Here is a 12080-nt window from a genome sequence, read left to right as displayed (position 1 = left end):
CTTTTCAGATTCCCACGGTAAAATATCCGATCCTCTCTTACAGGACTTACCACGTTGCCATGATTAATTATTCTTTTACCTGCCTATTTTCTGCACTAGTCAGTGGTCCCCAGGGAACAGGAACTGGGTCCAAATCCTTTCAATGTCCTTCCTAAACACCTTACACATGATTAGTTCATAGTAGGTACTTCACTGTTTATTAAATGGGATAATAAAATCCTACTTATTCCAGGCCAGGCTCAAACTGAATTCCTCTACCAAGATCCTCTTGACCCCCATAGCCCAGCTCTTTTGGCCCACTCTGGTCTGTAGTGTTCTATCTGTCTTGCTCCTTTGATGTTCTGCCATACACTGTCTCATGGAATGTCACGTACCGTGGTTTATATCAGTTCCTAACTTGGTGCGCAGGTCACTTACTGACTGGAAGGGGAGTTCCTGGGGCCACGCTCGTTTATATCAGCACATCCATCACACGGTGCTTACCTAGTGGATGCCTCTGGGACCTGGGGAGCCTCCTGTGGCATCCTGGGAATTTCTGCAGCATCTGTCTATTCCACAGTTTAGGTGAAAGAAATCAGCTTTTTTTTTTTTTTTTTTTTATGCAGGGGAGGGGGTGCGCTCAGTTAATTGTTGGCTAAGTAAGTGCAGCCCGCAGGAGGGAAGTTGTTTTGAGTTGCTCTAAGCTATTTAATTATTCTGAAGTAACACGCTCTCTTAAGACTTAGTGAGCCGTGAGCCTGTGACACAAACAGCTCCGAAGAGCAGCATTTTCAGTCTTCCGGGATGCTCTGACCATTGGCAGAGTCTGTGTTCTCATCCACCTCCCTGCTGGGGTCTGACTGTGACATGGTACGTTTTTTTATCAGTCATGGGACAGACGGGGTTTTGCTTGTTTAGCGGCCACAGAAAGCCTGACAAGGTCAGGGAAAGAGTCGCTCTCAGGCCATTGGACTGAGTGGTTAGTGCAGGTTTGCTCTGGGTCTTCCCAGCAGGGCCCAGAGGCAGGAGTGGGGACAGGGGCCACAGGGCATCTGTGCAGATGCTCTGGCTGGTACCAACCCTCTCAACTTCAAAGACCTTCTGAGAGAGGGAAAGGCTAGAGAGGTGCTGGGGACACAGGCACACAGGAGAGCCCACCGATCCCTGGGTATGTTCCCAGGACAGTCATGGCCAGGGCTCAGACACAGGGGTCTGGGAGAGGGAGTGTGGAGCAAAGACAACCCTGTAGTCACCACCGCTGTTTTTAGGATTCATTCTTGTCAGTTCTTTCTGGGCAAGGAGAAGTCTGGGGCGTGTGAACGGGACAACTGAACTTCACAGCTCATAAAAATGAGTCACTCAGCACTACAAATTCCTAACCCTAACCTCAGGATTAATTTTCATGCACAATAGTATGTGTTACTCTGTTACAATATATGTCAGAAATTTGGAGAAAGGTTACATATGTATTTGCTTATATGCCTCTAGAACACATAAGGAACTCATATGAAAGGTTGCCTCTGGAGAAGAGAACTAGGTGAGTGGGAAACAGGAGTAGGAAGGAGACTTTTCATTGTATGCCTTTCTGTTCTTTTTAAATTTTGAAATCACATGAATGCATTACCTCTGTGTGTGCGTGTGTATAAAACCTAACACCCAAAGTCCCCAAGGAAACCTTCTTGAAGAAGTAAGAAGATCTGAAAGCTTAGGATTATGAAAGGTCATTTATAACTTGCAGAAAGGGCTCAGAAAACTATGACACTCAGAGCACACAAATGAACAAGGAGCTTAAAGAAAAAAAGAAAGGAAGGGAAGAAGGGAAGGAGGGAAGGATAAAGGAAGGGAAGAAGCAACATTCATTTATACACTAAGATTGTACAGACACAATGCTTGCCTCTGGCTCTGCTTGACCATCACACTCTCCAGTATCCTAATAATCAAACAAAGAAGCTGAGAAAGTCATGCTTACCCGGTTATTCTCAAATAATTCCAAGATGAAGGTGATGGCACTGCTGTTGATGCCGATGAACAGATTAGCACAAGATAAGGCCACATAGGCTGTGCTGGGGACATCAAACAGGAAGGATGCTGGGTACATCATGGGAATGACTGCCCATCTGTGTGAAATGGCACAACACAGTGGATGGAGTTCCAATTTCCATTCCATCTACTGTACCCCTAGATAGAATACATTCCCCTCTCACATGGGGTGGTATGTTTGAACTGGTGAGAGTCCTGGGGAAACCAAAGAGATACTTCTCCCCTTGGTCTTTGCTCTTCATCTTTGAATGGAGATAACAATGCCTTTCCTGACCACCTCTTGGAGTTTTTGTGAGAAGCAAAAGCTGTGAATGTATTTTGTAAATTATAAAGCCTTACATAACATAGGAGTGTTCTTCCCACTCTAGTCTGGCTCAGCAAAGCTGGGCTGAGATCCCAACAGGCTCATAGTTCATTGTAGCTGACGTGTCACAGTCACACTGGTTCCTGAATTCTCTATTTCCAAGAGAGATGAATGGAGACCATTGCTCTGGCAAGACTCTACTGGCCCCCCATAGGTAGGGCTAGGTATCATGATCTCCATTTTACAGATGAGGAAACTGAGGCTCAAATGGGGTGAATTACTTGCCCATAGTTACATATATAGTAAGTGGTGGGCCTGGATATAAAGTTGCATGCTCTATAATTCTATTGGATTTAATCCCTGTGTTATCCTCTGGCCCTGACCCAGAGCGGCTTTTCAGGTGCAGTCTCCCATGTGCAAATAACTCTTGGCTGGTACAGGAGACACTGAGATGGATGGACTGGCCACAGATGAATGAGAGTCAGAGCTGAGTGAGGAAGTGGGGAGTGATGGATTCCCAGACTTTGGTCAGGTCACAGTTGGAGCGGAAGAAGATTAAGATTCAAGCCCTGTGGGGCGTCTCCACTGTACCCGAGTGGATGAGTGGACTGAGCTGCAGGAATCCCTCTGTGCGTGGAGTCGGAGACAGAAGCCAGACAGATTCCTGGTCAGCAGCCGCAGACCCTGCTGGGAGCTGGAAGCTGACCTTGGCACTGCAAACCCTGGTTTTCTGTCAGAACTGCAGCCTCCTCCCCTGGCTTCCCTTTGGCAACATTAGCTAATGGCCCACACCAACTCACCCATACAGCATGAGCAGTGCAACCAGGGCTGGAAGATTGTCTGAAGAAGTGTAGGCTTTCTTCTGAAACCCGATGAAGATGCCCACCACCAGTGCAGCGCTCACAGTGTAATTCATCTTGAAGAGAGAAGAGGGGAGGGAGGCACTTGACCTCTCTGCACCTCTGCTTCCTGTTCTGCAGAATGAGGGCTGGGCCAGCCTCCTCCAGCACTTATGTTTTGGGATTCTGATTCCATTCGTCTAAACATTTCTTGGCTAGCAAACGTATGTTAAGTTGTCCTTAGTCCTCCTACCCCATGCCACCCCCACCTCCCTACACAGGAGGGAGGGTACAGTCTGTATCTTTTGAAAGAATGAATTATAAAATTCCACCTGATCTCTCCTTCTGTCCTTCCAATCGATCTCAAAGTCCTGTTGATTCTACTTTCTGAGCATGTCTCCAGAATTCAGAAAAACTTAAAGTATAATCCTTGGCCTCACATCACTTCCTCCCTTCCCTTCGTACAGAATTAAGCCCTAAAGCCAGCAGGCTTGACAGGGAACTGTGGGCAGCCACGGTGGGGGGAGGGGAGAAGTCAGAGTGGTCCCAAGCAGAATGAGAACCTAAGAAGGGTGAGAAGGGCGTCCACGGAGGTGGAGTGCTGTGCGGTGTTGGAGCCCCAGCGGGTCAGGAGGGTGTCTTTACAGGGGGCTGATCTGTTGCGGGATATCAGAGCCAGAGCACATGAGGAGGACCTGCGCCTGGGGGGTGGCTGGAGCAGGGAGAGGAGCGTGGCCACACAGGGGAGAGGGTGAGGGCAGAGATGGGGGACTTATTACACACAGGTGTATTGCTCAGGTAGGTACATGAGTCAGGGGCAACAGAAACCAGTTTCTCACTTGTGGAGAAGGGAGTTAAAAATATGGAAGGACAGAAAACCAGAGGGAGCCTGTGGTGCTGGATTGGAACTAGTGGTTTTAGTGAGTGTTTTGTTCAGTGTATAGATAGATAGAGATGTATAGATGTAAATGTGTGCATGTCTGTGTATATACCTGCGTATCTCACCTAGTTCTCTCCACTGAGAAGGCCTGGGACCAGTGAATATATCTAACACCGAGATCTTGGTTTTTGAGGGACATTTTCCCCTGGAAGGAACCAGAGCTCCTTGGGGGAGACAGTTGATTCCAGGGTAGGGCTGTGGGGAGGAACATCTTCCTGGGCAGAGAACTTGGAGGTACTCAACGAACGTGGGGACACAAGTCAAGAGGGCACAAGAGCCAGCTTGAAGGGGCTCCCACTGGCCAGACTGGGGATAATCTGAGCACCAAAATCAGTAAGAATGGTATCAGATTGTAGTCTGTTGATTAACACAGGAACCACAACTCCATACAGGCATAAATAAATACATGAATAAATGGAAAGCTTGATAACAAACAAACAGGATAGTTACATAACTTCAAAGTACATCTCTCTAAATTCTTATTAATTATAAGGAAAAAAGTAACTTTACAGTGAAGAAGCTCAGCAGACACCATCTTAATCAAGTGACTGAAGTGACCATCATCAGTAATAGGACAAACTGAAATCAGAAGCTACCTGACAGGATGCAGTGAGCAGGACAGAGCATCCCTTCATGAAACTGCTGCCATGACCCGAATCCAATCATGAGGAAACATCAGGCAAACCAAAATTAATGGACTTTCTGCAAAATAACTGGTCTACGATCTTCAAAAGTGTCAAGTCATGAGTGTCAAGGAAAGACTGAGAACAATCCCAGGCTGAAGGAGACTAAAGAGACAGGACAACTAAAAGCAATGCATGATTCTGAGCTAGATATTTTTCTATAAAAGGCATTATTAGGGCAATTGACGAAACTTGAGTAGGGTCTGAGGATTAGATGGAAGTGATACATCAGTGCTAGTTTCCTGATGTTGACAGTTGCGTTGTGATTGTATAGGGTGAGTCCTCGTTTGTAAGAGGTACACATTGGAGGTGCCGGGGTGTGTATGTGTATGTGTGTATGAAGGGTTATCTTGTTTGGAAGTTACTCTCAAATGGCTGAGGAAAATAGTTTTGAATGGTGTTTACAACGTTTCTGTAAGTTTGTGGTTGTTTCCTAATTTAAAAGAAAAGAAAAACAGATGATATATAAAAAATAAGAACTTACAACATCATATATGCGCTGCATGAATGATATAAACAATGAGTATCTGTTCATTTATTCAACAATGACCCCCAGGCCAGTGTTATCTTTTCGCCACTGGCTAAGGAGGGTGCTTAGCTCCAATACCATAGCTCCTTGAGCTCAGATTCCAGGCCAGCCTTAAACTTCTAGAGCATCAGGAAGCCTGCTGGCATCATAGTCACTGTCTCCAAACCCTTCATTAGGCTGCCAAGTGTCTACTTTGCTAGTATCATCTCTCATTCAGACACCCATTCTGTCCTTCTGTCCACAAATTTCTCCTTAGGCTCAGAGATCTCTGTCTGTAGTCAAGCACACACGTGGGTCAGCCCCAAGTGTTAATTCTATTCCTTGTCTTAAAAAAAAAAAGTAGAAAGCAAAAACCCAGCACTTTAATAGCTTTTCAGTGCAGGTGAGCCTAGCTCCTCTCATGTTTTAAGCACAGGGCCAACTTGGGTGGCTGCAAGGGATGTTCTCATCCAAAGTGAGGTTTATTGGCTCTGACCTCCTCCCCATGTGTTCATAAGTGTTTCCTCATGTAGACAGAAGAGAGGAAGGAAGATTAGTTGGTACTGATGATTTCTGGCTTTATATTGTTAAGTGATGGCTGCTTAGTAAGTTGAGTAAGATATTTGTCATCATTATTAAAAGCCATAGTGGAAACAGTTGTTTGTGTTGGTCTCCATCGTGATATACATTATCATCACCATGAAGTGGAGACTCAACGTTAGTCTTAGAATGTTGAGATAAAACAAAACATCTTGTTCCCCAAGACGCCTGGAATAAACTGGAGTTAGTGTCATAACAACTTCCACATTATAACCAGGCCTTCACTGTCAAGTCATTTTGACCCTGTGGCCTGTCGTAAGGTAACCCATCCTGACCCCTCTCTTCCCCCACCAATCCTGATTGTGAGAGAGGTGGTAGTCTGCTGTTGATTTGATAAATAATTTTTTCTTCATGTTCCTCCAAGTGGTAGCTAATCTAATATAGTGAAGTTCTGGTTGGGTAGGCAAAATAAGGCCACTGGATAGGGTTCCCAGATTTAGCAAATAAAAATATAGGATGTCCAATTAAATTTGAATTTCAGACAAACAACCAATAAATTTTTTAGTGTAAGAATGCCATATTTGCGGGGGGCGATTAGGATATACTTATACTAAAAATTGTTCATTGTTTTATCTGAAATTTAAATTGAACTGGGTGCCCCTTATTTATCTGGCAACTCTACCACAGAGCAGTTTCCAGTTTACCCCTTTGAGGGTGGGGTGGGGCCTAACAAGAGGATGTAGGGTGAAGAGCCTCTTGATATCATCTCTTCAGCTCCCGGTTATTCTCAGGAAGGCCAGCCTCAGTGCTGCAGAGCAGTGATTATTTGGTGCGTCAGAAGGCCCCTTGTGCAGGGCCTACAGAGTTCCCACTCAGCAGTTGCTAAGCTGTGCCCTGCATCTTTCCCCAGCTTGGGCGCTGGGCACATCACCTTCCAGCAGCCCTGGCCGTAAGAGAGCCCCACCCTGCCACGTCCCTTCAGTCAGAGCACACACAAACGCCCACCCACCTTGGGCCCAGGGTGGTGAGGGAGGTGCTAGGTCCTGATACTTACGATGTCCCAGAGGAAGTTGGTCAGCCAGTAGGTGGTGGGGCTCACCCCACTGACAAACTGGAGGTGCTTAGCTTTGTTCACCCTCTCCTGGATCAAATAAAGGACAAAGCTGGCAGGGACGAAGGACATGGCAAAAATCACACAGATGGCCACCACAGCATCCACAGAAGTGGTGAGCCTGCAGAAGGGCGGGAGACAGAGGGAGAGAGGTGAAGGAGGAGCAGAAGCAGGAGGAGAACAAAGTTAGGCTCTCGGAAGCCCTCACCGATGCCAGGGAGCCGCCTCCAGAATGCCCTTCCCCAGCCTGAAGCTCGTCATCTCACTCAACTGTGTAAATCAAACTGGGTCAAGCGTAAATGGATATTTGTGCATTTCCTGTTCTAGGTTAATGTTGAATATCAAGGTTAATATCAAATATTGTCCCCTGTTAATATAAAACTCTAGATACATTTTCTTTTTATTACATTTTCTAATTATTTGTTGATTGTGTATAGAAACGGATTTTTACATTAATCTCATGCACTGCAATGCTCTTATTAGTTCTAATAATTTGTCTATAAATACTCTTGAATTTTTATGTAGATAGTTATAGCGTCTGTGAAAAGAAAGAAATTTTTAAAAGAAAAATTTATCTTTAATTTATTTAAATTATCTTGTTAAATCATGCTTTCAAGAAACATCATAACATAGGGAAATGTTACGTTATAACATAAATTTAAGTAAAAAGGGAACAGGCTGATTTTACAGGATCTTGGCTCTATTCACCCTTTCCCAGATCAGATAGAAAGCATCTGGCTAAGGGGGAAAGTGTGGGCTGAAATCCAACCCGACCTTCACATACAAGCCATGAACTCTGGTGTAAGCCAGCGCCTGCCTTGAGAAAGGAGCACCTTTTACTAATTCCCACAAAGGCACCATATGTGCTAGTCGCTGCCCTGTTAAAATTACAAATAGCTTGATCCACACACACACTAAGATTAGAACAAATTACTGGAAGGAGACACCCAAAAATGTTTAGAGGAAACACCCTAAACTGTGTTGGGTTATAAATACTAAGTTCTTAAAACTCTATTCTATAAACTTTATTTAATGAACATATACTATGTTATATACTATTTTTATAGTCACAAAAGACTCCTCTCTCATATTTCATATTCAAGAGGCTTGGCAGGAGGTATAGAAACTTGGGCTAAGTGGGAATGGACATAGACTCCTTTTCCTCAGTCTAGGGCCTCAGAGGGTGTCCTGAGGAAGGTCCCATGGGCCCAGGACCCACCCAAGTTTAGCCATGACCCTGGGCACGTTCAGGGCACTTGGGGTATATTGGGTCCCCTAACTGCCTTCCAGAAGGAGTTTGCTCTAACAAAGGCATTCTCACCAAATGTAGGCCTCGAATAAAGCAAACATGCTACAAATTGCAAAAGAGTGAGGTTTTTACTGCTTGAAGCTGAGCCTAGGCTTTAGGAAGGTAAGGATCTGTCGACATGCCCAAAGCCTGACTGTCTGGGGGAAATTACCGGAATCTAAGATAATTACTACTGGGGTGATGAAAGATTTACTGAACTTCCCAGTTCCTGGCAATCATTTTGCATACTGGAAAGGAGAGCATTTGTGTAAGCTCCAGGAGCAATGTGTTATCAAGAGCCAAAAGGGAACGGAACCAAACATATGCTCACTTTCCAAATAAATATGAGGAGAAAGAATGGCCAAGCAGTTTGGCACACGAAGTCTTATGCTCGTGTGTGCGTGTGATTAAACAAGCTTGCCATCCAGCCCAGCAGCTTCTGCTGGTGAAAATCCTCTTGGGGTGTTTAGAGCGGAGAAGGTGACAAGAAAGCTGTGAGGCCGGGGCCACAGTAGCTTACACTGTAATTTCGGAGAGCTGCTCCTTGGTCAGGTTCAGGGGCTGGCTTACAACGGTGATGCCATACTCTTCGGGGTCCCCGTCCTCATGCAGGCTGGCTCGTAAGATGGCGTTGTGGGCCACGTTGAGGAAGCTGACCAGGGCATGCCAGCCTTTGTTGTTAAACCACACCTAGAGGGCAGAGATGTGGCTTTGTTAGGCTCCGCTACTACATAGGAGACTCTGCACTAACAGCAGCTGCTTAAAGAAAAAATGAGCCGCAGGAAAAAGAATGTGAGAGGGAGGAAGGTTTTGGCCGCTGGGAGACATTCCATGCCAGATTTAAACAGGAGGAGGGATGGAATTTAATTAAGCTGGGAAAATAAAAATAAAACAACCGGCTCACATGAGGGCAGATTGTGTAGGGCCGATACCTTAATGTTGTCTTCAGTTTCTAGATATTTAAGGAAAGCAGACATTTCTTTAGAGGCTTCTCTGGTGATAGGGCCCTGGAAAACCATAATAAACAACCAAGAGGTTTTTTTTTTCCCCCTTCCCTTAGCACTCATGATCATTTCTATTTCATGATAACTGGCAAGTTGAAAGTCCTACGAAATCTCCAGCTGGTTTACATACCCCGCTCACATTCATTAACTGGCCAAGGTCACTTAAAAATCCAACAAGGGCTTCTCCAGTGATGGGGGGAGCCGGGAGCTTTCCTCCAATGGAAATTCCTCCGTACCTGACAAGGGAACAAGAAGTTCTCAGACCTGTGCCATGAACCATGTGTGTGTGCCTCGTGGTTGCTGTAGCTCTCAGTTTCTGTAGGAAAGTGTGTATTTTTGCAGGAATTGCCTGGCCCATCGGGAAACATAGCTCCCCTTTACAAACCAGCTTTAACATCTTCCTCACTGCCTCCAGGACTGACCCTTTCTGACCCTGGTGTCTGCGCACCTCTCCAACCTCACCCCTCCTCAAGTCTTCCCTCCAGTGGCCCATTCCGGCCATGCAATCATTTCCAGAGCTCCCAGTGGTCCAGGCTGCCTCTGTGTCTCTCTGCCTTCGCAGGGCTCCCAGTTTCCCCGGGTGCCTTTCCAGCTCATCTGTCCTGTGTCATCTTCTCTTTGAGGTCTTCCCTGACTTTCTCCCACCCCTACCAGTGGTTCTTTTTCTGTGCTGCTTCTGTACTTTGCAGGTACTTCTGGTGTGCTGGACTCATCGAAACTGGTCCAATCCCGCCGTGCCTCTCTTGGTGCCTCTCACCCATCCCTGCCTTGACTCCTGCTCTAGTCCTTAACTGGATCCTAGCCTTGGGTCTCTCCCACTCTAACCCATCTTTCACACTGCTCTGGAAGTCTTCAGTAACGGTGCTCAAACACTGGCCTGGGCGTGTCACTCTCTGGCTTAAAACCCTTCAATGGCAGCATAAAAGCCAAACTCCTCAACAAACAAAATTAATTTGCTGGACAGGCAAGGCAGAGGAGAACTTTATTTCTCAGGGACTCAACTTGTCCCCCCGCCTTTCTGCTTCAGCTGAGGCCCCTCACTTCCCTCTCGGGAACAATTCTAAAAGCTGAATTTCACTTTTATGGTCTAGAATTTGCCCAGGAAATCAAGTCAACATCAGCTCTGCATTCATTCTAGAGGTCCTGTTCCTGAGGGAGCCCGGGAGGCGGGCTCACTCCTAGGCCATCCCTAGAGGATTCTCAACCTTGGGAACCGTGTGAACCTTCGGGATGCCTCAGGAACGGGTGAGGCTGGGGCTGGGCCAGACGCCCTGAGGCTTAAAAGGAATGGGCCAAGGGGTGCCAGGGCTTAGGTTACATGTGCTCTTGCTCTAAACTGTTAGTTGCTCGGAGGTTTTAGAACCTTCCTGGAGTGAGAGTGCTCTGGAACTCCTCTTCAGGGAGCATCACCTCTCATTTACGCCCTCCAAGGAGATATACTGCTGAGCATCTCCGGGCCCAGGGTGTGTGCAGCCATGCATCCTCCAGGCATGTCTTATGAGCTCCTGAGCACATGCAGAACAGCTCAGCCACATGGCTTTGAGGTGGGGCTTTTTTATGTGCAGTGAATTTAAACAAATCACTCTGAGATTTTAATTTCTTACAAAAATAATTTCTTACCTCTGTTCATTGACCCAGTATTTGCTCTTCAAACTGAAAGCCAAAACAAATCAAACAATGAATACAACAAGTATGCAGTAGTGTTAACTTTCTTCCCCAAACGCTCACTGGGGTCTCCCAGTCTTCAGGGGTATTTTTTGCATTTCCTGATGTCCAAGCAATGTGGAAACCTCCCAGGTCAGGGGCCGAGCCTGAATAAATATGTGGAGAAAGGACTGATCTTTTCCAATCCTGCCTGTCCAAGTCACATCCTGCCTGCAGGGCTTTCTGGGTGGCCCTGTTGTAAGGTCACCTGTCAGATGATCTGGACCCAGAAAATATGGCAGCCCTCCCCTCTTCCACCCTGTAAGAACGAGACTTTCATAATCACCTGCACACTTGGAGGAAGTTCTGAATTACTCCTAGCCCAAAGTTAAGAGACTGACTTCCAGTCAATCAGGGGCAAAATTACAAGATAGGAAACACGCAGACACCAACTCTAGTACTCATAGTTCAGCCCCATGAACTATCATTGTCATTAAGCACAAAATCCAAAATTCCATACTGCAGATTTGCTGCTGAGAACAAAGTTTGGGATGGTCGTTGCTTACTGCACTACTGAATAGATTCTATGCACCCTGTTTTTATTTTGTGCTTGGATGCTGTCCTTCATTTTGCTAACTGCTGGCTTGGCACCGCCTCCTCAGCAGCTGCTTTCACCGTCTGCAATGTGTTGTAGTTAGCTGAGTCCATTTATCCTTTGTTGAGGGACTGGGAGGGAAAGCAACTGTAAATACTACTAAAATTAGACAGTATGCTTTATTTTAAAGTTCCAGAGAACATGAGGCCCAGATCAGGGTCCCCTATAATCCTCTCTCCATAGCATGCTCTTGTCATGCTGCTTGCTCTGATGGGACTGCTGAAGCAGTCCCGGGGTGGGGCCTGTGAGAACAGGTGCAGAGCTGCATTTGAAAGGGCAGTGATACAGATGATAATTCACAGTTAAGAGTGTGACAGGTGCAGTTAACCTGGACAACCTGGGGGCTCATGCAGACTATCCCACCGCCTCTCTCCTATCTTGGTCTAATTGTTTCCTTTCTCCTTTTTGCTTCTTACTTTTCCCTCTTGCTTCTCTCTTTGTCTCTACCATTTCCCCTTACTCTCCTTCCTCCCTTCAAACTTCACCTCTGTTTTTTTAACTAATTAAAATATGAGGCACCTCTGTTTTTTAACTGATTAAAATAT

At 46.0% G+C, this 12080-nt stretch overlaps 1 protein-coding gene across 1 annotated transcript in view; it reads right to left on the bottom strand.

Moving 5' to 3' along the window:
• ABCA4 (ATP binding cassette subfamily A member 4) overlaps positions 1-12080 on the bottom strand; it is a 126498-nt gene that overhangs the window by 18699 nt on the left and 95719 nt on the right. The window contains exons 32-38 of the mRNA XM_082386887.1: positions 10857-10889; positions 9367-9472; positions 9165-9239; positions 8753-8922; positions 6888-7065; positions 3124-3239; positions 1949-2096 (exon numbers count right to left, since the gene is read on the bottom strand). Of these exons, the coding sequence (XP_082243013.1) occupies positions 1949-2096; positions 3124-3239; positions 6888-7065; positions 8753-8922; positions 9165-9239; positions 9367-9472; positions 10857-10889 (826 nt within the window). The remainder of the gene's footprint in view (positions 1-1948; positions 2097-3123; positions 3240-6887; positions 7066-8752; positions 8923-9164; positions 9240-9366; positions 9473-10856; positions 10890-12080) is intronic.

The sequence above is a fragment of the Balaenoptera borealis genome (genome assembly GCF_965194805.1).
Source record: "Balaenoptera borealis genome assembly, chromosome: 1".
NCBI classification, from domain to species: Eukaryota; Metazoa; Chordata; class Mammalia; order Artiodactyla; family Balaenopteridae; genus Balaenoptera; species Balaenoptera borealis.
The sequence above is the reverse complement of the archived record's forward strand: the minus strand, read 5'-3'. Positions and strand labels throughout refer to the sequence as shown.